The sequence below is a fragment of the Carassius gibelio genome, chromosome A9, assembly GCF_023724105.1.
Source record: "Carassius gibelio isolate Cgi1373 ecotype wild population from Czech Republic chromosome A9, carGib1.2-hapl.c, whole genome shotgun sequence".
NCBI lineage: Eukaryota > Metazoa > Chordata > Actinopteri > Cypriniformes > Cyprinidae > Carassius > Carassius gibelio.
Window position 1 is genome coordinate 26,567,691 of NC_068379.1, and position 27,587 is coordinate 26,595,277.

Genomic DNA, 27,587 nt, shown 5'->3' on the forward strand with positions numbered 1-27,587 from the left:
GAGGTGTGGGGTCCCTGACGGGCAGATTAGGGTTGTGGGAGCACTTTGCAGGTTGTTGTCGCAGAAAAGCCAGCGGAGAATTGCACTAGCTCATCCCTCGCTAGACCAGAGTGTGAGCAGAGTAGGCAACAAATTTGTTGTGCACTAAATTAAAAGACGTTAAGAAAAGGAAAGTGAAATGAATTCGGTCTACATAATCAGTGCATCTGTTTCTCAAATTGCTTTGTATTTTAAAAAAATATATATATTAGATGCATTAACTTACCATGTAGGATCTACCCATTTTAGAAATCAGTATTCATTCATTATTTTTTTGCATATGCACAAATCAACAGTGTTCCTTTCTAAAAGGATTTATTATGACAAAACACAACCATGATTACACTCACAAAATAACACAGCCATTTTTGCTTTACTGAGAGACAGCATTTGGTTTTTACTTGTTCTATAAAACACGTTTGATGAAAAATTGTCACACATTTTTACCTAAAGCACACTAATGAAACAAATTACAAGCCGTTTTTATAAATCCAGATCTCTAACACTCTAATGTAAAGTTGTACAACAACAAAAAACTTCACAATACTGAAAAGGCATAATCAGTGAATAATTTAATAAAAAAAAAAAGAAAGAAAAGACAGAAAACATTAGGCACATTTCATGATGAATTAAGGTCTCCTTGATAATTTCAGAAACATTTAATTGTACTTTGAGGCATACTGTAACTTTGAGAACTTGAAACCCATCACTGAAAATCAGCATTTGCTTAAACTAAACTGCAAAAATGAGGCAGGTGGTGAATACATTAGCACATGTGATTCATGGTGAGGTAAAGGAGGAAGAAGTAAGACAGACACTATTATTCCAAAATGCCTGAAGAACTAACAATAAAATTAAGTTTCTTATGAAGACTGGATTTCAGTCTGATCTGAACAGTTTTATATTGGAGGATGGAGCTTTTCAAAACAAACTCCAGTGATAAATGATTGTAAAAACAGATTTTTGAGTCTGGTGTGGGGGTAAAAATGCAGCTCCAGAATCAAAACAAAATGCCACAAAATCAAATGTCTCATCAATTTATGACTCACTGAGAGTAAATTTGACCTGGCCTGTAGTATTTTGCGAATGTAGCTTATGTGAATCATCATAGGTTGGGAGACTTTCAAGAAATCGAAGGTTTTTTAATGGCCTGTGAAGGTTCGGAGGAACATTAGTGATTTTGTCCTCCCACTTGAGGTGTAAGTCATAAACTCCGCCGCCTGCCTGATTACATCCACTTTCAATCTCTCCCCGGCCAGATGGTTTCTTCACACTGCATAAATAAATGAATGCGGGTGTGTGGACCTCCATTGCATGGATCACATTCTCTCTGCTCCTCTCGTCGACGAGGCAAGATGCGATCTCGCAACCTCGGAGGTGAGCGGGGCCGCGCACTCCGTTTAAAACACGCGCGCGCCACATCCGAACGCAACTCGCACCTCGGAGTGTTATGCTTCTAGTTGTAGTATAAGGCACACATTTGCCAACGTTGCTAGACAGATCGCATCACCTTTGGCTCCGGTGTGAACCTCTATCAATTATGTATCTTTCCTTTGATGATCGCATTCCGTTAGAATAGCTGCTAATGAATCGCGAAACGAGCAGTCGCGCGCACGTGTGCTATTCAATTTCTCTAGCTTGATGCGAGGACGTGCGCGCGACACACGGGCCGAAAGGGATTCAGAAGGGCTTCCAGTCATTAGGACCTGACAGCAGTCTCTCTCTCTCTCTCTCTCTTCTACCTGTAAATGGACTCGGAGGGAAACGGTGACGGGGCCCGGTGAGAATTTCGCTGGGGCCTGAAAATTCACACCCGCCCAAGGTGTTGTTTAGGCGTCTGATAAACATGTGAGAAAATAATAGACTGGAGAGGAGTGTGTGCTTCAACCAAGGAGACCAGAGTCAAGATCTAGATTTCTGAATAATTAACTTCGTGATCAAGACGATATCAGTCTGTTAGTCTTCATTTGTTCAAGAGGAGCAACAAAAGAGAGGAAGAGGGAGCCAGGCATAAGAGAGAGAGAGACGAGAGTGTCTTGGAAACCAGAGTTGTGGATCTAATTGAGGCTGCAAGCGGCCATATGGACTAGTGTGAAAATAGCAAACGCTTTCAGTAACGGAGAAACACGAAAGGGAAAAAAAGAAGTCGAAGAATATCTCCAAAGCATCCGGAGCCAACAATCTCTCCAGCTGTAGGGACAAAACGAGCATGTTTCTCCAAGCCATCTCTGCGATTCTGTTCGCGCGCGATGAATGAGTGAAGCGCCTTAAGATGCTGAAGCGCACGCATGCCAGCTATAGGAGGCAGGCCAAGAATGAAAAACAAAGTGCATGTGAGCTTCTCCTCCCAATGCGCCTGATGTTTCGAGGCTGCCTGTTATCTGAGGTGTTAATTGGCAAATTCGGTACGAGTCAAGAGCGTGTTCCCTGCCGTCCTCGCCCAGCTAGGCTAGGTCATTAAGCCGAGAATGGATTCTCTCATGCTGCCTTAACCCTTGCGGCGCATTGCATCTCTCTCCTCTTGTAACCACCTAGAAAGCAAAGGGAAAGCTATATACGAATGCAACAGGAAACAGAGCTACGCACTGCATCACTATTTCATTATTGCTTCCGAAAGGTCATCGGTGTGACAATCCCAGCCTGCAACCGTGTTAAAAATAAATTTGCATGATTTATTAAATAAACATTTTATATATATATATATATATATATATATATATATATATATATATATATATATATATATATATATATATAATAAAAATAAAAAATTCTGAGATGAATGGATCCCAGTGCGTATACTTTTGATCGGTTAGGACATCCTACTGAGAATCGAACCTATCACCTTGGCGTCGAAAGGGACTTAAAATGCATCCAAAAAATAACCTTTCACACAGTACTCAGGGAACGTTGTCAGAACAGGGTTCTCTCAGAGTATAAACGTTCTTTCAGTTTCATTAATAGAAGATTCGTTCAATCATCTGGTCTTAATGATGCTCTCAAAAAATTAGAGGATTTTTTTTTCTGAAATCCGTTTTTGTTACGATTTGCTTCAGAACACGTTCCAAATGTATTGGAAACTTGTCTTAAATAATGTTTTCCAAACATATACTCAAAACTGTTTGTCAGAACATTCAAAAGTAACGTTCCATTTAATGTTTGTAGCTTAACATGCACAGAACCAAAACATGTTTTGTTTTTGTCTTCATAGAACGTTCAGAAATAATGTTTTTAAAGCCTCATTGATATTTTCACTGGCTAGGAAATTCCACGGAACCTTTAATCGCACAAAAGATTCTTTAGTGTGGGAATTTTTGTTTTTATTTAGATTACAAAATGTTCTTCACAATAAGAAATATTTGTTAACTTAAAGGTTCTTTGGACAGCCAAAAAATGGTTCTTCTATTGCATCACTGCGAAAACCTCATTTTGGAAGGTTTATTTTTTACAGTGCATGACTTGAGTCGGTCGAAACGGTGGCGTCCTCCGGGGCTCCGGGTGCGATCTCACCCATGCCTCTGTCATCACTTGCTGTGACTGCCAAATCCGTGCTCCAGAATCGGGGGGCTCGCAAACCGGCATCGAAACAAACACACAGCAGTCAGATCTGCGCAGAGAGCTACGGAAGGCAGTCTTTCGCTTCAACACATTTCTCCTGACACGAGGAGGATTCGCGTCGCATCCTGATCCGAGAGGGACCGGCGCCTTGCCTGTTGGGTAACATGTAAACCGGGGGTGGCCCTATCCTCCCTTGCCCTTCCATTTGGTCTGCATCCCATCCTCCCATGCATTCACATGTGTTTATGTAGGAAGCTGTTGATTGTCTGCAAGACTCTGATATGGAGAGATGGCCATCGAGCCATCGGGAGGCTAGAAGATATCGGCCAACTGACCTCCAACACCTGCTGAGATCGACCGGCTCTTCTTCCAATGCAGATTTCTCACAGGTGCATCAACGAAGATATTAGATATTGTTGAGAAGAGTGTGCAATTCTCAAAATAAATACACTTAAAGATAAACGTTATTTTTGTATATATATTTATTGTTTGTTTGCTACATGAAGGACATCCGTGGAAATTTATTTTGGAAGAACTATCTTTAGTTTAGACTATTACAATGTTCTTCACGCTATATTGATTTTATTATTATTAATATATTTTTGGTTCTGTGGGAAACCCAAAGCGGTTCCTCCATGCAGTTGTATTTATTTTTAAGAGTGTACCTATATAAAAAAAAGTGGCTGAGAAACAGAAATTGGCAAAAAATAAATAAATAAGGGTCACACTTTATTTTAAGGTCCAATTCTCACTATTATAACTAACCATTAACTATGACTTTTGCCTCAATTAACTCCTTATTTGCTGCTTATTAATAGTCTATAAGGTAGTTGTTAAGTTTAGGGTATTGGGTAGGATTATGGATGTCATGCATTATATGTACTTTATAAGCACTAATAAACAGCCAATATTTTAATAATAGACATGCTAATAAGCAACTAGTTATTAGTGTGAATTGGACCCTATACTAAAGTGTTTCCTAAATAACTATATATGCCAAATTAAAGGGAAAAAAGACCTAAAGGGTCAAACCTGACCCTAGATTTCACAACAAACACAAATCGACACTGCGACTGAATCCCCAGTTTTCAGGTGTTTGCAGTCATTAGAAACACTGCACACAATACTGTGGGAATATACTTCCTCTGATCAAACTTTGTCATGGTGATGCTGAGACTGCCTCTGACTTCCTGTTAATTAACACTACATATTAATTCCTCCATCTTTTCCCCCTCTCCTCTCCAGACTGTTATTTGGCACTGGTCTGCAGACACCGAGTTATACTCAGCTTCTGATTATTTGGCTGTACAAAAAAAAATATATAATAATAAACATCACGTTGATGAGTAGTCTATTATTTTTCTTTAATATGGAAATGCGTAAACGAAAGAGAGTTTCTGATGTTTAAAATGCATATTATAATGTTTTTTTTTTTTTTTTTTTTTAGATACGGCTATCGTTGAAGAGGACTGGTCCGGAAAAACTCTTTACGCAAAACCTGCTTAAACGTAACTAAATAATAATAAAAAAATAATAATAATGAAAAAAAAATCTTTTTTTTTGATAAGCTTCTTTTTTTTTAATCACGTCATAAAATTTAACGAATAAACGCATTAAATCCTCTCTGTAATGCATAATAATTTCGATGGAGAGAAGATTATTTTAAAAGTTATGATGCCGCAACAGTGCAATTAAAATCGTGCAGTGCATCTATTAAATATATAAAATATATCTCGTCTACAGGTCTATAATCCGGTTTGTAATTTCCAACACTATAATATTTAAGTATTTTAGAGAGAGAGTAAAAAAAAAAAAAAAAAAAAAAAAAATCACAGTATGGTTTGATAAATTGTTAATATATAGGCTACGTTTATTTCTCAAAGAAAATAACATGAATGTGAAGAGAAAGCGAATACATGTAAAAAAAAAAAAAAAAAAAATTAATGTTGTCATATTTATGATTATTAGCATTATTTAGGTGGTAGCCTAAAAGCCCCCAAGAATTTAACATGAACGATGTTCTGCTGCTGTCGGACATTAGGAAACATTAATTGAGGAAAGATTAGACAAATGAAACAGAAACAGATGTTTCAAATGATGCTAATTTAATGCCATTATCCTTGATCCATTTCTGTGCATAACAGGAAGTATAACATCGAAATTAATTACATAAGAATGAACTACATTTCCAATATTATGTCTTCATAGTTTCTATTATTAGTAATATAAAATACAGCCTATAAGATAGATAGATAGATAGATAGATAGATAGATAGATAGATAGATAGATAGATAGAGTGGGTTGATTCACTTAAATAAATTGAATTATTCACAATAAAACAAATTAAGGTTACCTTCATATATATATATATATATATATATATTCTTTGAATGAGAGATATTTGAAACTAGTATTAAAGCAATGCAGTTCCTTTTGCTTGAAGAAACCTTTTGGCTCGTTCACGCGTCAGTGGAACTTTAGCCAACACAGTTCTGTGCGGGTGTCTCTCTCTCTCTCTCTCTCTCTCTCTCTCTCTCTCTCTCTCTCTCTCTCTCTCTCTCTCTCTCCCCTCTCTCTCTCTCTCTCCGCGTTGGAATGGAGCTGGTGACTCGCTGTTCTCCGCTGAACGGTGCGGCGGCGCGCGGCGCGGTGGCGCGCGGCGCGTCTGATTAGCATGCGGCAATAATGAGGGTGAGCCGGGTTCCATTGTTCTAACACCTCCCCTCTCCTCCACACCAATCTGTCAGCGTTCAGCCTCAAATGCTGCTCTCCACAAATGAATGGGATAATTAGTTGCCCCTCACGAATGCTGCACTCTTCTCACCCCTGATTGCTTTCACCTTTTTTGCTCCTGGCAATTTTGACACCTCGTAATCAGCCTGCTGCTTCTCCTTCTCAATCTATACAACCCTCGTCTTTCTCCTCCGCCTTTTTTAGGGGGTACTTTAATCCAAACACATAGCAAGAAAATGCGTGCGCAGATGAACGAAAGGCCTGCTGCAGGACGCGAGGTCTATAGATCTTTTGGATAATCAATTATATTTCTGTCGGCATTATGTTGTCGAAATTGAGTCTACAGCAAGGACAAAAAAGACAAAAAAGAAAAAAAAAAACACATGGACCCAGAAACTGTCAGTACAGCTTTCCTCTTCCAAATAACGAGCACTGACAACGTAATTATGTACAAGCATCTGTCCACGAGTCCAGAGAGAGAGAGAGAGAGAGAGAGAGAGAGAGAGAGAGAGAGCTAGAGATCACTAGAGAGAGATGAGTTTATATCTGCTGCCTTTTTATAATAAATTCATGCTTCGACGTGAGAGATGAGATTCTGATCGCTCTGTTTATCCAAGTTGGGTCGTGTATTATGCGCAACACATTGTGCGCTTTCCACATGCAATATTCAGCTTTGCAAATAGATCAGGAGCACGTGATGTCCTCGGCTGTGGTGGTGTTTCTGCTGGAGCTAAACAACAATGTGCCGCGCGAGACATTGCGAAATCATGCTTCATTAAAACACGAGGATCTGGGGAGGAGATGGGAGAAAGAGCATGTCCTCTAGAATGGCATATAGCTTAAAAACTTTCCATCCTGGATGCTGATTGGTCAGAAATAAAATAAAAAAGTCTACTATGGCTGAATAGCATATGAATAGGCTAGACTATTTTTTACTATGCTGTTCATATCATGTGTGTGTGTGTGACATAGCAACAAAATATATCAGTTAGAATAGACCTACCACTTCATGAATTTGTTTAATAAAATAACCCAAGATAAAAAAATAAAAAATAAAAAAAAATATATATATATACATATATATATATATATATATATATATATATATATATATATATATATATATACATACAGTATATGTGTGTGTGTCAAAGTGCTGTTTTGTTAATAAAAGTTATGATTTTTTTTAATGCTTATGTTTATTAACATATACTGTATCAAAGAGTCATATATCAAATTAACCAAATTAGTTTTTGATTTTTTTTATTCCAAAAGTTTCAAGAATTTAATATTTTTTAATCAAACAATTAAAAGTAATAATAATAACAACATGCAAAAAAAAAAAAAAAATCACAAAATACTAATTCTACACCTATGATGTTCTTTTTTTAGCATTTGAATAATTTTGATTATTTAATATATAGGTGTATACTATTATATAAATGTAATAGTTAGTTAAAATTATTTTAAGTCATTCTGCAGCCCCCTGGTTGAGAACCACTGCTCTAAGCAACAAAATAATGATATTTCATATACATTTATTAATTTATTTATTTGGTAAGTAGCAGTAAATAGAGCTGTTCGGTCATCACATCATTTGTAGGCTGGTCCAGATACTGTAAGTCATCATGGCGTCCTTAGGACATTTCCTCCAGGTTTACTGAACAGTATTTAAATTAAAAGCTGCTAAATAAGGACTCCAACCTTTTTCAGATTCCTCAAGCATGCATACTCACTCAGATGTAGTCCACATTTAGAAACTCGTTAGCAAGTTTTATAAAAAACAACAACATAGTGACTTCAAAATTCACATGTGGATGTTTATAATGTGTCTCAGAAAAAACCTGAAATGTTAACCACAGATATTATTTTACTCATAAACCAAAAACCCAGAGGAAACTCCAGAGGGAAGCTAGGTCTTGAAAATGCTGATTCTCTTTCAGGTTTCAGAACCACAAACTAGCTAGTCATTATCACAAAATGAACCATGCTTTGTGTTGCTGAATCAGACAATCAGTGTTTAATTCGCGAAAATGACCAGCTAGTTGTACTTTATCCCTTAAATCAATATTTTTATGGAATCTTTTCTTCTGCGAATCAGTGAAACATTGCAGAAGTCCCCATGTGTAGCACCAGCCTGCCAGTGTGAAAAACAACAACAAAACTAGTTCCTCTTCTTCACACTAGCTCATCTATGCAGTGTGTGTGTGTGTGTGTGTGTTAGCAGGATGTAATGCAGGGCGTGCGAGGTCTTCATCGCACACGTGTGTGAATACACACATTTCTGCTCAATGCATCATCACTGGAAATAGTGAAAATGATTACATTTGTTTACGAGTCTGCTAATTATCCACACACACACAGTCCATTGCAGTATCAAGTACATAGTTTAAGATCCTCAGATAAAAGCACCAGCTAGAGATATATGCTCAAACTGAAGGATAAAATGCGCTGAAGTTTATAAAATAAATGTAAAAAATACTGTGCACATGAAATGCAAAAGCTAACGATTATTATTATCACAACAATAATATAAAAATAATCAAATGCATTAGATTTTCTGCTGAGAAAAACATGTTAACAGCTACAAATGTTTAATAATAATAATTTTTATTAAATTAATAATGATAATTATATATAATAATAAAAAAATGAGAAAAATAGTATAATTATGAATGAAAAAAATTATTATTATAAAATGTTTCATAAAATGACAAAATTTTCGGCTAATGAGAAATTCCATTTTATAATTTTTTTTAATGTGTAGTTGTATAAGACGATTGTTTTGGTATTTAAGGTATTTGAGCAGCTAATTGAGTTTGTGAGCTAGAAATGGCTCCGACAATATTTCTCCATTCATCAGTTCTTTTGGCTCCTGTTAATTCATCTTAATAAACTGCATGGCCTTACAACTTACAGTTATAATAACAAGCAGGCCACAAAATAATGCATTATAAATCATAAGATAATTGTGCATGTAATCACAAATTGAGCTTATATTAGATACTTAGTGTAGAAATAAAGTTTTAATTAACCTGAAATACCTGTGCAGAAAAGCTTTCATAAACCAGATGGTGTTTATCGTAAAAAATAATTATCTGAGATTATTCTCATTCTGAACAGATTCCCTCATACAGCTGGTACACATTAAAGTGATCAAATTAAAGCAATTAGGAGTTATTACTTATGCAAGATTTCTCCAGCAAGCGCTACATTTACTATCCACGTTACTGAAACTGTGATGTTTGACATTTGTCCTGAGGACACAATTACAAAACGACTCGCATCTTAATATATGTCAGTGTGGTTTTATTCACTTTAAACAGAAATATTACAAAAATATGATATTGGAACTGAGTTTGGAAGAAAGGATGCAGAAAAATATATGATTGTAATGATGGAAGACAGTATGTTTAAAACCATTGCTACAGAAAACAAGCATTTGTGTAACTGGATTTATAACTTATAACCAAAAAAAATCACAGTTACCATTATTATCCCACGACATTTTCACTTATGTCTGAAAATTGCAATATAAATGTGATATATACATAAGCAGGCATTCTGCCTGAGATTTGTAGAACTGTAACGTAAATCTAGAAATTGATATTTTGTGTTTAATTTGATATATGCATTGCATAAACAGCGTTTATCATCGCTATCTTTTATGTTGCCATATCAAATGAAATGACTTTCGAAAGGAAGCACGTTTTTATTCTACAGTGAAACTGCCAGTCAACGCCTCCAACATAAAAATGCAGCTAAAAATATTAATTAAGACAAAACCATCCTAAAATGAACCGTTTATAGTTCTCCTAATTAAATAAAGGACAGCGGAGGGTTCGGCTCTCTTCATGGTGTCACTGATGGACGTGAGTAAATGTGTTCAGCCATGAATAACGGCCGCTTCAGTCCGGCCTCTTGCCTGTGTGTGTGTGTGTGTGTGTGTGTGTGTCAATCGCCAGCTTTGTTCTTGAAGTGTGAATTGAGGTGGCTATACATGTGATTCGGGGGAACCTCAATCTTGCAAAAGGCACACTTCTCTCGGCTGTTGATGTGCGGGGCGTCTGTCCCCGGCGGCTGGGCGGACAGGTCCTGGAGCTCTGGAGTCCAAACCAGCTGGACACAGACAGAGGACATTAGACAGCAATCAGGGCAACCATACAGACAACGATCCATGTGTTAAGATGGCATCAGATGATGATGCGGAAATAAAAGCCCAGATTAAACTTTTCAACATGCATCTGTAACTCGACTAGAGACACACAGCCAAACCGCAGGATAAAATACACTGGAGATGATAAAAAAAAATTATAATAATTGTGCAAATGAAATGCAAAAGGTAATAGGTTTATGTGACAGTTGTATGATAATAATAATAATAATAATAATATACGATAATATACAATCTATTTTTTGAGAATCTTTATTGATTTTAAATATATATATATATATATATATATATATATATATATATATATATATATATATATATATAATAGCCAAGACATTATACAGCATAAATCAGTATCTAAACTAGAGATATATGCTTAAATATAAATAATTATATTGTATCTATATATGTAGTATAAAATATATATGGTGGTTTTATATATATATATATATATATATATATATATATATATATATATATATATATATATATATATATATATATATTGGTTTTATGATAATAATAATAATAATAATAAGTATTATAAAATATATATATATATATATATATATATATATATATATATATATATGTGTATGTTTTATAATTTTTAGAGAATCTTATCCTATGTATATATATATATAGATTAATCTCACTGTGATCTTGAAATTAATCTAGATTAAAATGGCTCATTCGAATTCTGCCGACGGCATTCAGAATATGTGTGTTACCCAAATAAAATTGACAAACAGTAAGTCTTTGAGAAGGGGTTTATCAAGCTAGGTGGTGCATTAGAAAAGGGGCTCATCTCCTGTTTCCAAAATGCATCACAAACTGCTTGAAAAAGCTGTAAATTAAAAAAAAAAGCTGTGATTTTCTTTCATTTTCTTGGATTAATATTACATGAGCCAGTGGCTAAATTAGACGCGGTCCCTTTAAGAGAGGATGAACGCATCCAATATAATACACATCCCATTTTTCCTCAACTGTTTACTTTCACTTAAGAAATAACTGACAGTTTTTTCGAGCATAATTTCCAAGGTGGATATTTTGACATATTTTGTATGTATTTGTCAGCACAAGAGCAAAAATAAGCAAATTCGATGTTCAAGTGTTTTGAGACGCCTTTCTCTGCGCGAGCCCTGAACACCAGAACACCGCGAGTACTGAATTGTGCTCTTTTGCATCTTTTTGTTTGTTCAAACTGCGATTTGTATTTGTTCGTTCGGGTGCAGGAGGGACTTCGAGGAGAACTTCGCAGAAGAGAGCTCGGTTCAGTGTCGCTGTCCGTGATACGCGGCTCTCTCTCTCGTGCGCACCTAATGGCACGCGCTAGTCTGTTCAGCTTTTCCGCGTCTTGTGTTTGGATGCTTTAATGTTTAAATCGACTAGCGATAAGGCGTAAAAACACGTGAAAAAGATAAGCTTTCGTGACGATGTGCAGAAGTGGCCCGTCAACTGTCCTGAGCATCTTTTTAGGCTGGCCTCAGCCAGTCGGTTATATAAAATATCAAGGTGAAAGTCATCATAGCTTGTTTAGTATAGACCCAGCTCCCAACACAACTTTGAGAATAGATTAACGGCGATATTTTTTTTATCACCCGATAAGAGTCTCGCGTTAAGGCAGCACATTAACGCAGATAACGGCCCACCACTAATATATATATATGCCAAAATTGAAAATGAAACACAAAAGCTAATACCTTTAATAATCATAATTATTATAGCTATTAATATTATAATAATAAATTAAATTTGGAATTTTCATATTTTTTCATTTTGTATTTTATTATATTTTATATATATAGACATTTATTTAAATATGACAGTCAATACGTCGACAATGATAATAAAACATCAAACATTCTGTACATTCCCATATGATAAACAAAGCAACTTAATTTATAATCAGTCTGTTATCACTTATTAAGATCTGTCCACTTTCAAACAGCACCATTTTTTTGTTTTGCTTTTTAACCCCATGATGGGGAAAAATGCTCTTTGCGGCTCTTTTTTAGATGACACCAGATTCACACTTCATAATTTAGCTTTTCCATTTGAAATGTCTGTTTTGCCAACAACACTATACATTTCTTCCCTTGTTCTTAAAACAGATGAGCTCGCAATACTTTTAAGCTCAAAGACAGCAGAAAAGAACAGTCCGGACACAAGTGTAACACTACGACAACACAGAAGACGAGGTAATATGTGATTCACAGCTCTCTGTGGTCTTAGCACTTCCTAATTGACATCCTAAATGGAATAGCACCGAATTCCTGTGCAGATGTGAGCCTTACATAATAGGTGTGAGTTTCACGGTTCTCCATACGGACAGGTAAAGAGAAAATACGTCTGCCTTATATGCGTTTAATTAGATTTCCTCTGCAATTTCACGAGCTGCAAATATATACAGTTGCAAATGAGTAAGTTTACACACCCCTTCCAGGTTCTGCAAGATGTTTAGCATTTAAAAGTAAAGCTACATAACAGATATTTACATATATTTCTCAGGACAAAACAGGGACTCACACAGCCACAAATAGCTAAAAACATACAGCCACAAATGCTGAAAGCAATAGCAATATGATATTAAGAACCAAGGGTGTGGAAACTTTTGAACTGGGTCTTTTATGCAAATTCAGATCATATTTTATCCTGTATAATAAATGCAAAATAAATGGGGACCAAATAGCTCCACCAGGGCAATACTACTACTGTTAATAATACTAATACTATTTTTTTATTATTATAATATAATTATTATTATTTTAAATATGTAAAAATATTATATTATTAATCTTATATTAATTAAATATTATTCCAAATATATAGTAATTTTGTTTTTATAATAACAGAAATGATATAAAATATATTATATTAAATTTTAAATACATTCACAAGGATTAATAAACTTTTATATAATATTAATATAATGTTTAATATGTCAAGTAAATTTTTTTATTATGCTTTTTGGTAATTACATATTTTATATTCGTATTTTAAACATATTAATAATAATAATTATAATAAACAATTATGATAATAATAATTTTATATAATATGTTTAATATGTTTATGGTTATTAATAATAATAATAATTATTACAATAATAATTCATATTTAATGTCAAATTGTAATATCACATTTAAATTCAATAATAATAATTTTATAACATAACACTAAATTATGATCCCTATTTTTTTTTTAAAGAACATGTAAACAGTGTATAATAATGTCATCAATTTTTGTGTAGTACAATGGTATTTAAAAAAATATTTTTTATAGACCTTCAAAGCAGATTCGGGAAGACTGAAGTATTTTTTATCAACACTTTTAGGTCCTGCATGAAATGCATTTAATGCATTAACACCAATGCTCATTACAATACATCATGGGATTGCTGTCTTTACAAAGAATATGTGCACAGCTGGAATATTATAGTATAGTTTGCTTTTGGTGCATTAAAATGCCGCCTATGTAGGGAGCTCTTTAGATTTTGAGCCATAACTTCCTGCATTTAGATTAAGTGTAGCCATTACTATTATTGGAATATTAATGCATCAAAAATATTATGTAGGTGTCAAAATATAAAAAAATAAATAGCTCTCTGAATAAGTGTTTAAAATCTGAATTAGCAAAGACATTATTCTTCGTATTAATATAAATTGCGAAACCTATAGAGACGCCTGTCTAGCATTCACACATGACTTTTTAAATAGACGAGCAGAATTATTGATGACATTTGCCTTCTATGCAGAGTTTGATTATGATTTAAGGAACAAAAACTGAAAACAACGGAATGTAACACACTGGAATTTCTCCTAAAAACCAGAGACCAACTGTTTCCGGAGTTGCACCTCACCACATCACAGTTTTCTCATTTTAAAAAGAACATTATTAACCACTTTTGTTATTTTACTCAAACCGGTAAAGGAGGCAGCTAAACGCCAGAGCTGAAACTATGATTTCTGCTCACAACGAACTGAAATTAAAAACATTTTGTATCTAATCCCTTCTAAAATGTCTTGTTTTGTGGCAGATTTGCATGCATCCTTTGCAGACATTCCCAAAATGCATTGCGATGAGTTCAGAAAAAGTTATTTTAGTATAACTGAATTAATAATAGTTTTATAAAATAAAAAAAAATAAAAAAAAATTTATAATTAAAAAATAATTTTTTAGTTCTTGTTTATTTAGTTTTAGTTATTTTAGTACTTCAAGTTAAACTAAACAAAATTAAAAATGTTAACTTACCAACTAACAGAAAGAAATTAATAAAAATGTTATTTATATATATATATTTATATATATATAATTTTTCTTTTTTGTTTATGTTACAAGTCACCAAAATGTTTTTGTATGGTTTTAGTTTTAGTTAACAATAATAAACCCTGTTTAGTTTTTTAACGCCATACCAGAAGCAACATTTAAGAAGCATTTTTCTAAAAAAAATTATAATAATTAATTACATTTTAATTAAATTGATTGAAAACATTTTCAAAGGATTTCAAGTCAAGAGATATGTTAATTAAAACAAAACTTTTTGGCATTGACTGAAAATGCATCTTAATTAGCAATGTAAAATTTAACCTAGATTTCAGAGTGCTGTGTATTTCTATGCTAATAAACCAAATTCATCTCCTGTGCACTTCACAGAAAGAACGTTAAAATTCTATATCTTTTATGAGTGACATTAGCCAAACCCAATGTAAAGTTTCCAAATTTAAACTGGCTGGGTGTAAAAAATCTTAAGAATGACTTCTTGTACAGATGTTTTCTAAAGCAGACGTGTTGCGTGTCGCTAACATCACTTAATTTACTCTCCCTCAGGCCATCCAAGATGTAGATGAGTTTGTTTCTTCATCAGATTTGGAGAAATGTAGCACTGCATCACTTGTTCACCAATTGATGCTCTGCAGTGAATGGGTGCCGTCAGAATGAGAGTCTAAACATCTGATAAAAACATCACAATAATCCACACCACTCCAGTCCATCAGCTAACGTCTTAAGGAGCAAAAGCTGCGTGTTTATAAGAAACAGATCCATCAAGACGTTTTAACTTCAAACCAGAGTGAATAAGTTGTCTCGTCTGAATCAGGAGAGAAATCTGCACAGATCAAGCACCGTTTACAAGCCAAAACAGCCGAAACAAATATGTTGGTGGTGGATTTGGTGTGATTTTGATGCAAGAGGATAACAGAGGATGACATTTTCAATGGAGGAATGGATTACGGATTCAGAAGCAATTGTTTAAAGTTAAAAACATCTTAAAGTCTGTGGAAAGCAATGTTAAATATGTGTTCTGAGTTTGTCCAACCACAGAAACCGGCCAAATTTAAATGATATAAAAAAAAAAAACTGCCAAGTATATAAAATAAGGTCTCAAAATCTTGAAAAAATAAGTGCATCATCGACACATGATTGATTTCAGCACTGCCTCAAAAATCCTGAACACAAAAATGGTGAAAAACTGTTTTCTTTGCAAAGTGTTTTCAGCAATACATTTCTAACAATATGTATTGCTTTTGCACAGACTTTAATTAATTTGTTTTCTACAAACACGCAGCTTTTGGCTTCACAAGACATTAACTGATAGACTGGATCACTTGTGGATTATTGTGATGCTTTTATCAGCTGTTTGGACTCTCATTCTGACGGCACCCATTCACTCCAATGGTGAGCAAGTGATGCAATGCAACATTTCTCCAAATCTGATGAAGAAACAAACTCATCTACATCTTGGATGGTCTGAGGAAGAGGACATTTTCAGCATTTTTTGGGGGTTGGACTATTCCTTTAATAAAGTTAGCAAGCAACTTTCAATGCATCCTGGCTGTGAGACTTCATCTTACCTGTTGGGGTCCTCGTACATCTTCGTGCGACTCAGGAGACTCGGATGTGTGAGAGGGTGCAGGGAATGAGGGATAAGACTCCTCTCTCATCGTGTGCATGTGTTCTCCCAGGTCCGGACTGTGCATCTGCAGGTCCACACGTTTATCCGGCGTACTGTTGAGGAAGTCGTACTCATCGTCTGTGCTCGGGGGAAACTTCACACTCAGGCCTCTTAGGGAATCAAAAAACGGTCCGTCTGGACCGGCGCCGCGTGACGCGAGGGATGAGGAGGTCGAAGTATTGTCGACCTCTGACCTCAGTGGTGAGGAGAAGGGAGCCTCGGCCTGTTCTGCCATGTCTTCGGTGCACTGGATGGGCATGGAAAACTGCTCTGGAAAACAGAAAGGAAACCAACAAAACGTTTATGCATTTATCCAACACCAGCACTCGTATCATGAAAAATATATTTTTTTTTTTTTTTTTTTTTTTTAATATACAACACTGATGTTTACCACATTTACACATCACAGTGCCTGTTGTGATTAAAGGTCCTGCTAAATGCACACTGTAAAATATTCTTTTAAATAAAACTATAAAACAAATAAAACATTAAAAACGTTGCCACTTCAGTCTACATGCTTCAGAATTATATGCTTCATTCAACGCATTACTTGTTAAATCTTTATAATTATTTATTTTGTAAAATACTAGCAGTTTCTTACTGAAAATAGTCACTTTTTTTTTTTTTACTTGAATGCAAATGCATATTAAAAGAAATAACTAATCACTGCAGTCTTTTCCAGGAGAGTGGAATCAAATCTTTGAAATAATCAGTACATGTGGTATCATGTATTTACTGCATCAAAAACATGTTTCTGGTGCAATAAAATTAAGAATGCCTACTTTAAGCTCACTCAAACAATAAACACTTTTTGTCCATCACTAGCTGTAATGGTAAGTTAATGTGCATAGAAGTGTTTGCTAAACGAGCAAAATAATGCAAATGCATCTATTAATCATGAACCTCATGCAAACGGTGGAGAAAAATAGCTAATTTTCCTTGCATTCAGAACCCGAAGACAAACCGGTTGTGGTTTGGTATTAAGACATCAAGCATTTTCTCTTGTCAGTCTCTCTCTTGCTCAATGCCCATGTATATATCAATGCTGTGCTTTCTTTGCATTTGCATACTCATATATACATATGAGCACATTAGTATGCGAATGCAAAGAGAAAGCGCAGCAGTGATATGCGCAGCATGCAACACTGACTATTAATAAGGAACTCTGTCAATTTTAGTACCAAACAATGCAGTGAGAATTGCCCTACCATAACAACTGTGTCAGCCTCTGCCAGTGCAAGACAACGCTAGCCAATTAAAATCACCTTCAGAGCTCGAAATGTAACATTATGAAATCATATTCATGAGAGCCTGACTCACAATCAATTACCGTCATTCATAATTCAACATCCTGGCAAACATTTGAGACGTTTTATTTATATTTATCACTATTACTTCAGAATTTAGATTTTCTCTCTTCAGTGAAACAAACAGATATTTGGTGTAATGTCTGAGCTGCTCTTTTTTGATAAGTCTGCTCAGACATTCAGCAGAATATCTCTTTTTGCATAAAAGTATATACTTTTTAAACTTAAAGCGTTTTATTGCATGACAGGGTTTCATTAATAGTGAACTGAACAAAACAATGAACTGCGGTCAGATGAGATGTTGTCAGGCAATATGTCAGTAAAAATGTCATCCGGTATACTGTCCTCATAACACATGCTTACATTGCATGAATAAATGCAGTTGCACGCTGTATATCATGTCATATTAAAGCGCAAAAGAAACTACGAGCATGCATTGTTGTAAGTCATGAAGTTAGCATAAAGGCAATAAAAAGTTACATTTAAGAGCATGCTTCTGAAATGCAATGGTTTTCAAAATTGTCCAGCATTCGGTGTGTTTCCATTACCCTGCAAAATTGCGCAAATTGCGCAAACTGAAATTGCGAATTGAAAACACGCCTAATGTAAAAGCGTCAATTTCGCAAAAAAAACACCAATATATCAAAAAATAAGTGTACACGTTTGCATTAGGTGGTTTTTCAGGCAAAGCGGAAAAAAAGGAATAATTTGCAAAACTGGAATGGAAAGGTTTTTTCTCAGAATAAATATAACCAAAATCCATTGCCATGATTTATCGCGAGATGCAAAATGTTAAGTTTTTGTCAAATAACACTGATTAATGGAAACTAATTTCAAAGCAAATTTAAAAACTTTAATGTCGGGTGGGATTAATCTCAATTAATAAAAATAATAATGTGCGTTTAATTAGTTAATTGTTTTTAATCAACTGAGAGCACAATCACATTTTACAAATAAAAAAAGTAAATAAACCTCCGCTCTTAAACAGTGGAATAATGAAATAACGTTTACTGTACCTTTTGATAACAAATGTGAAAAATGTGATGTACTTCCTCAGTATTTTTGCCTTGGCCGGTGCAAATGTTTAAAGATTCTTAAATCAAGAGGACTTGAGAAGCAAAAAGACAAATTTAAGTCTTTCTAAGACATTGATCAAAATTAAGTTATTTAATGATTTTATGGAGAAAAAAAAATGCATGCTTATAGGTATAATTCAAAGGCAATACTATTTTTCATGCAAAATTGACAGATATTTGTTATTATTTTATGGCATAAAATCACATAATTTTGTGACTTAATATCTTCAATTTGCATTTCAAGTAAATATATCTCGATTTAAGGGTTGTTTATATGTTTGTACTGGAAAACAAGACAAAAATACTAAGGAAGATAGTCAGTTTTTGCATTGAATGCAACATTTATTGCCTTGACTTTATGCATTTAAGGCTTTCGACTCTCATTTAAGATCTTTTAAAAAACTTTAAAAGACTTGATGGTTTTCCAGAAGCCCTAACCCGGAGTATGAGCAATAGTACCAGCTCTTATTAATGCTTTCCAGAGCAAACACCCCTAATTACGTTCAATACGTATGCAAAAACACTCCGTCTTTTCCACATGCTTTCCAAAAATACATCTATCTCACATGCATATTGTTTTCCAAGTGATTTCACAGAGGACATATAATTGTGCAACAGTGTGCTGCTTCAAAACAACATTTATCAAAGTGATAATTGAACAGCCTCATCTGCTCAGTCTATTTTAATGCTGCGTGGAGGTCAGAGGTCATTAGAGCAAAAAGCCATGCCGTACACCATCAACTATTTCTGCTTTTAATTTGTGGGAAAGAACAAACAATGAAATGTATAATTACTAGCATGCTGCATTACACTCCTAGCTATATTATTACTTATTTGTTGTGACATTTCTAAAGTCATTGTAACTCCACGGTTTCTGTTCTACATAATTTAATTAGAACGGAAAGAGATGTGCTCGGGTGAGGAGGTACAACAGCTATAATTTAATAACGGATATTAGGACCAACTTTCTAAATACTTTCAAATGACTTTACCGTTGGCGGCCTCGTTTCCTTTGTGGATTCGCTTCAGGTGATCTTTCTGCTTTCGGGTTAGAGTCTGAATCCTCTGGAAAGTCCCCTGGATTTCCTGCCAAGTGTCCAGTACATTCTCACTAATCGAAAAAGAGGTCAAATGTTGTCAGAATAATACTGGTTTAAAAACAAGACATCTACTATAGATCTAAATATGGATAGATAACTATACATCTGTCTATCTAGCTATATGCACAACACATGCAACTCATTTGATTAAGCATTAAGTGCTAAACACACTAAATATTTTCACCCACCACTAAAAAAGAAAAAAAGTATTCATTATGGGGTCATTTTACCACCATATTTTAAATATCTAGGCCATCCTTTTCACTTTCAGTAACATTTTCCCCTGTAAGCACTAAACAAAATAAGCCATAAACTATACCTTACCCACTTCTGAAAGTCATATAACATGATATTTACCAGCATTCAGACACGTTCACCTCCGCTTTTTCCAAACTGATCCCACTTCAGTGGAAATGCATGAGTCTTTAACGAGCACGAGGCTTTAGGGGTGTTTTTCTGGATCAGTTTGGCTCTTGCCTTTAATGTTTTTGAGATATTACACAAGCGATATTCTGCAAGGAGAATACTGACCTGCTAATTCCAGTAAACAAACTCTACAGAGCTGTTAATCAGTTGTTTTAGCTCAAGATTAAAGCTTTTGTCTGGGCGCCCATGGGACGGAAGTGTAAAATCCTTCATTAAAAATGGATTTTTAAAGCGATGTGATTCATGTACCTCTTCATTTCGCAGGCGGGAGAGAGCGTATGGGGAAGCATCCGAGAATACTCTGTGGGATCCTTTATCTGCACAAGAACAAAAAGATACACAGAATGACAAAAAACGTTTTTTAAACATTAACTCTAAAATATATTTCTACAGTACGTCAGCCAATAGATTCAGACATATTTTCAGTAGGATAGGATAAAAAAAATATATATATATATATCATTTTACTACATTAAAATTTAAGCCTATTTTTACAACCACTATAATTTTTCCATTTATTTTCAATGCAGTTAATGACATTCCCCTTAAAAATTCTCATTACCATAATGCATTTTTCTTTCAATATTTATTTTATTTTTTAACATAATGCTTAGTTTTATAGTGTAAATTAGTCAGATTTATTTATCATTTCAACCTCAAAGGCTATATTCATGACAAACTCAAGAATAATAAGATCTGAACTAGTCTTAATAATAATAATAATAATACTTCAATAAATTGTATACAATATTTAACAATATGATTTTTACAAATAATAAGCTAACAAATGACATTGGCCTCCAAAATTTGCATTACCTCAATGTATTTTACTATTAATATTTTATTTTTTATTTTTAATGAATTTATTATTATGAAAAAAAAAAAAGATTATATATATATATATATATATATATATATATATATATATATATATATATATATACATTAATTTTTTAAATATTTTTTATTTATTTATTATATTTTTTTCATAATAATAAATTCATTAAAAATAAAAATATATATAATTATATTTTTCATATATATAATTTTTTAATATTATATATATGAAAAAATACTTAAATAATATATAATGTATTATAAATTATCTATATTTTAAAAAGCATTGATTAAAGGCAGAACAACCAATTCTACTAGGATATATAGATATTTAACAACATTAATGAACAGGAGATTTTTTGCATTACAGTCAAAAAGCACTGGGTGGAAATGTGCTGAACGATTGTGAAAATAATGTCTCAACCTAAAGCAAGTTTTGTATGAGTCACCCAGCTTCTAAAATGTCCTTTAATAAGCTCCACAGTTCATTAGAAAACTTCCCAGTCCCTTAATTGTGACGCCTTTGAATGCATTTGCTATAGAAGAACATGCTTTGTTACATTTACAGGTCAAGCCCAGTGTAGATCTTGAACGGAGGCCATTATCTACCTAAGATTGAGCTCAGGAAAAGGAGAACTAGTCATTTCAAACTGTTATATGTCTATATCTTTCAGTAAGATTGATCTAGAAGAAAGTGACACCTCCTCTCAGAGGAGAAAACTCAATTCTCACTGTTCGAGAGGAAAGAGTTGTGCTCTAGTGCCCCCTGTGGGTTCAAACCGGTATCGTTTAAAACAATTGAGAAGAATTATCACACTGGATTCAATTAGAGAAACATTCTCACTATGGACAGAGAGCGATGAAAAATGATATCAAACTGTGAAGAAAGAGAACTACGTCTTTTTCACACATTTCTCACAACTTAACCCTCGAGTGAACTGTGGATAACTAGCAAAGCACGGCAAACTCAGATATTCGGTTGGTCTGTGCTTACAGGCGGTTAACGATGATGACACAATATAAAGGCTGCTAGGTCTGGGTCAGAACAAATACATCACAAACAAATGTGCATTTGCACAATAGCTGGAAAAAACAACTTGGTGCATGCATTTGGACAAAGTGTTGCAAGTCACAGAGAGGAAATGCAAAACTGGCCAGAGTCACAACCCTTTATAAGAACAACAACACACAAAAAAAAAACCACCCACCAGGAAATGGTTAGTCCTGTGGGAACTGGACGGGTTGTCGGCGCGATGATCGCTAGGTGACAAGGTTTCTGCTTCCTGTTTTCTGTACGCAGGCTCACAGACCTCCCCTGGAAGAAGAAAAAAAAAAAAAGCACGACCACGTTATCACAGTCAAACTCATCAACAAAAACAAGATCAGTCATCACATCAAAGCGTGCATGTGATCGGCGACAACTGTGCATTTCACATGCTACTCTCACACTGAGCACGCAACATGCAATCTCATTTAATGATTTAACGTGTGCATTTAAAAATATGTTTACAATATATAAATATAAGAAATGCATGAATTGGCATGATTTCTAAAAACTCATATTGAGCATGGCATGTAATGCACAATCACATTTAATTGAACCATAATAAAATGTGACTAAAGAGTGTGAATGAAAATAATGCTAATAAATGTATTATATTTTTATATTTTATATTTTAATATATATATATATATATATATATATATATATATATATATATATATATATATATATATATATATATATATGCACATAATATTTATATACTTTTTTATATACTTTCCTTTTTAATATTTTTTTGCATTTGTCTTTGCACAATGCTATCAGTCAAAGCTTTTGACACACTCAAATTAATCTATTTATGAAAGTTTATATTTCAACCATTTGATCTAAAGGCGTCTGCTTAAACACTTGAATTTTGTTTATACATTGTAAATATTAAACAAACCTATATTTTAAAAACACCTCATGAACAGATACTTTCCCAGATTTAATGACTTTATAATTATATGACAATGTGGAAATAATAATAAACATAATAAACAAATTAGGTGTGTGCACCGCCTCATTTTGATGCTTCTAAGTTAATTACAGATTAAGTATTTATACTGTGAATTATTAATATTTATCATTTTATACCATATCAGCATCAGAGGCTATATTTAATATAATAGACTTAATAACAATACTTCAATGTAATTATTTAATTATTAAACAATAATATTTAAAATATATATTTAAAAGTAAATGTAAAAAAAGTTTAATGATAAAAAAATATATTTTTTTAAAATGTTCATTAATGTCCTAATGCATTTCCCAAAGCAAAATTTTTTACAGTCAAGAAAGCCTTGCAAAAAATCACTAAAGGCAATTCCTCTCCTTTCAATAAATATGCACGGGGAAGTCTTGTGTGCAGCTTAGTTTTGGAGATGTAAAGAGAAAAGGCATTTCCAACCTGACGCATGCTTCTGAAGGGAGGTGAGATCAGCTTTAAGCTGTGTGATGGTCTTCGCCTGCTCCTCTATCGTCCTCTCCAGCTGCTGAGTGTGCCGTTGATACAGCTCGGACTGCAGAAGCAACAGTTTAGTGTCTGCTCACGCTCACACACACGACAGATCGAGTCAAACACAACGCTCACCTTATCCTGGAGCTCCTTTCTGGCCGACTCTTTCTCGATAGAAACTTTGCGGTACGCGTCGAAGGCTTTGTTGAGCTGCTCACTGATGGTCCTGTCCATTCCGGGGCCTTCAGTAACATTCCGAACAGGGCGGTCCCGGGGCCCGAGTCCCAGGCACACAGGAACGCTTACACACCCCTTCTTTAACTCAGAGGAGCGAGATTAGCACGGGACGCCTACAAACACACACACACGCTTCATCAACACACACATGAGACCCTGGGCCACAAAACCAGACATAAGGAAATTGATATATCTAACTGAGCTTTCCATTGTTAGTACTGGATAATATTCGGCCGAGATACAACGGTTTGAAAGAGGGTGCAAAAAAATCTAAATATTGAGAAAATCACCTTTGAAGTTGTGCAAATTAATTCTTAGCAATGCATATTACTAATCAAAAATTCAGTTTTGATATATTTACGGTAGGAAATGTATAAAATATCTTCAAGGAACATGAACTTTACTTAATATCCTAATGATTTTTGGCATAAAAGAAAAATCTATCATATCTCTATATATATATATCTATATGCATGCTTTTGTGGTCCAGGCTCACATATTTTCAAATGCAGTCGTGCTTATAGAGACACTAAAAGCATAAAATCCCAGTTTAACATCTCATATTATGCCCACATCACATGAATGTGATAAACTCGATAGCGTGACAAAACTCAATGAGAGTGTCAATGCAAAGTCCTTTATTTTCCCTGCATGACATAAGTATTGGGGTATTAAGTAGTGCATGGCTTATTTAAAATAATAATAAGAATAACTGGTTTGTCTTTCTATCTTATTTTTTCATTTCATACTGCAAGCTCACAGGTTTGGTGAAGAATAAACTTTTTTTTTTTTTTGTAAGTTAGTCATAATAACAATGTTTCAGATTCAGTACAGTATAGTGTTGCCTAACATGCAGAGACTGAAAGAAATGTCACACATGACGTGGCGAAACCACTTACATAAGCATGAAAAAAAAAAAACCTAAATACATTTGCTTAACATAAACTTTTAATGCAAGTAATCTCTGGCTCTGTTAGGAGGGCGGGGCTAGTTGTCACACATTGATTCTAGTAAATATTTTGCAAACTAAGTTCGTTTCTTAAGCCAGTTTATATATAAATACAACCCTTAAAATATTGTTTACAAAAACATATTCAATCATTATTGTCCAGGAACAAAACATAAAGCTAGTTAGACACACACACTGTCATCACGGGGTAAGTTGTCACAAAGGGAACTTGACATTAAAGAACCCATTGTAAGCTTTTCTTACACACACAATTATTCTTTAAAAAGCGGAAATGTAAAACAAAACTGTTCTGTCAGATTAATATTGTATAAAACCCAAACATCAATCAAAACACACGTGACAACCTGCCCTAATCCGACACTGACGTACAATAATCGCGGTTTAACTTCATTTCTCTTTTCTATCGTGCTCACTCGTTAGCTAAAAGATGAAAACACGATGATGATGACGCAAAACAAGCATCTGTGAAACTAAAGACCTTGTGACAACTAGCCCCGGCCTAGATACTACAACAAACGGCGTGTTCAAACTTCAAAACAAACTCGACACTTTAACCGATCAGTAAAACGAGTCAGAAACAGAACGATAACAACAAACAACACAACTTCCCACTGACAGACAACATGAAGCGTTTCAGATCATCTCGAATCTAAAGCGCCCGTCAAACACCCTCGTATCTGAACGCTGTGAAGTGGATGGAGTAAGTTAAGTGCACTCAGTAGTGTGCAGCGCTGGCGTCTTACCTTCACTCAGAGACAGAGCAGACAGCAGCAGTATGAGCGCAGTGTGGACATCGCGACGCTGGTACTCGTATATGTGCGCGTTTAACGGGAGGAAATGAACTATTTCGTACAAATGAACATTTTGTATGTTTTACAAAGAGCTGGAACTTCCCTCGGGGAATCCCCGCGCGCCTTCCACTTCCGCCTGCAGCCGCTCCAGCCAATCAGCGACGACTGTGTGTGTGCGTGCGTGTGTGTGTGTGTGTCCGTGTCTGTGCCTCTCTCTGTGTGTGTGTGTGTGTGTGTGTGTGTGTCCGTGTCTGTGCCTCTCTCTCTCTCTGTGTGTGTGTGTGTGTGCGCGCGCCTGTTATATATATCAGTATGCTCGTGTATCTGAGCTGTTGAAACACACAATAGTGTGTGCGCATGCATGCTATTTTACTTTAATTTGACGCATTTTGCACTGGTTTTACATTATTTTTGTTTTATTTATTAAATTTTTTGTTTTATTTTATTTAATTTCGGTCCTCACAGACAATCAATCATACACAAATAAATAAAGTTGTACATCAATCAAATGATCAACATTACAAATTACATTTGTGGTCATTAAATTAATATTATTTTTAATGCGTGAACTATCTATCTATCTATCTATCTATCTATCTATCTATCTATCTATCTATCTATCTATCTATCTATCTATCTATCTATCTATCTATCTATCTATCTGTACTTATAGGCTGTATTCTATCTCTTTAAAAGTGTACTTAAAAAGTGTAAGTTTTACACAAGCATTGATGTAGAAATGAGATGCAAGTGTGTGTCCCTCATCATTTTTTGTTTATCATATGTCTTCAACAACGAATAGGCAAATTAAACAGTGAATTTGTTCTATTAAAATAACTTATTTATTTATTATTTTATTTCAGATAATTTCCAAGGCAATTTTTCTCACAATGAAAACAGAAATACAAATATTTAAAATAATCTAAAAAACAAAACAAAACAAAAAAACTTTAACTAAAAATAAAATGAAAGCAGAAAATAATATTAGTATGCATTAAATTGTTATTTTAATGTTAAAATAATATGATACAAATACAAAATTAAACTAAAATAGCATCTAAATGATGCTAGAATAAGTATACTATATTTTACTTAAAATCGTATTATAACAAAGAACTTAAGTTATCCATTACTTTCACTCTTTTAAAATGAAATACTCCATCAAAATCATCACAAGTGTGAAAACGACATCATCATCCTGTCAAGAAGTGAGCTTCTCAAGAACAAATAGCTGTATATTATCTTCTTATATTTTCTTGAGATTGTCAGTGGGAGGCATTTTAAAAATACCTAAATATCTGAAAGCATAATGTACAGTGCTTACTATACGACACAAAGCAATTTATCAACCCTGTAATGTTTAAAATCCTACAGAAGTGAACTTTAAATCAGCTTTTCTAAATACAGGAGAGCCCATATATAGAGTTGACAGAATTGGTTTGGTTTTTGTGCAGAGGAACATGAGATTTCCCCATGCAGATATCTGTTAAGAGTCACATCCTGTCAATGTTACATGACTGACAGCTTCGTCCTCAACTCGTTCAGTACTTATGGATAGTTTTTATTGAAAAGATTTTGCTGCAGTCATTATTAGCATCTATGAAAGCCTATGCATAAGCTCATGGAGGAATGAGTGAGTAATGAAACACTGGTGATCTTCCTCAGTTGGGGATTTTTAGTGATGCAAATAACATGCATTTCATTGTATTTGAACCACAGCTCTGGATGTCATGTCAGAGAAATGGCCACTAGATGGCAGTGCTGCTCATGTTTGCAACGTCACACCTTATTCTAGTTAACCATAAACATATAAAACCAATAAATAAACAAACAAATATTTGTTATTTCAAATCAAATAGATTTTAACTGGAATGAAATAAA

General features: G+C 34.3%; 1 protein-coding gene across 2 annotated transcripts; it reads right to left on the reverse strand.

Annotated features, from left to right (window-relative positions):
* Nucleotides 1-9,619: 9,619 nt before the first annotated feature.
* On the reverse strand, nucleotides 9,620-25,869 carry LOC128020277 (TRAF family member-associated NF-kappa-B activator). 2 transcript variants are annotated; one of them, XM_052607112.1, is made up of 8 exons: nucleotides 25,659-25,869; nucleotides 23,844-24,058; nucleotides 23,661-23,772; nucleotides 22,413-22,519; nucleotides 20,617-20,684; nucleotides 19,834-19,952; nucleotides 16,358-16,728; nucleotides 9,620-10,450 (listed from the first exon to the last, which is right to left on the reverse strand). In XM_052607112.1, the coding sequence occupies exons 2-8, from the start codon at nucleotides 23,940-23,942 to the stop codon at nucleotides 10,286-10,288; spliced, it is 1,041 nt and encodes a 346-aa protein (XP_052463072.1). In that variant the 5' UTR covers nucleotides 23,943-24,058; nucleotides 25,659-25,869; the 3' UTR covers nucleotides 9,620-10,285. The 2 variants fall into 2 exon arrangements, with proteins under 2 accessions (XP_052463072.1, XP_052463073.1); XM_052607113.1 differs by lacking the exon at nucleotides 25,659-25,869 and adding an exon at nucleotides 25,532-25,592.
* Nucleotides 25,870-27,587: the final 1,718 nt, after the last annotated feature.

Bases quoted from the DNA above. Each gene is read 5' to 3' on its own strand.
- LOC128020277 (XM_052607112.1), bottom strand. From the start codon at position 23,942: ATGGACAGGACCATCAGTGAGCAGCTCAACAAAGCCTTCGACGCGTAC. The intron at 16,729-19,833 runs GTAAAGTCATTT...TCTGTTTTCCAG, and splicing joins AGGAAACGAGGCCGCCAACG to AGCAGTTTTCCATGCCCATC. The intron at 10,451-16,357 runs GTAAGATGAAGT...GTCTGTGTCCAG, and splicing joins ATGTACGAGGACCCCAACAG to CTGGTTTGGACTCCAGAGCT.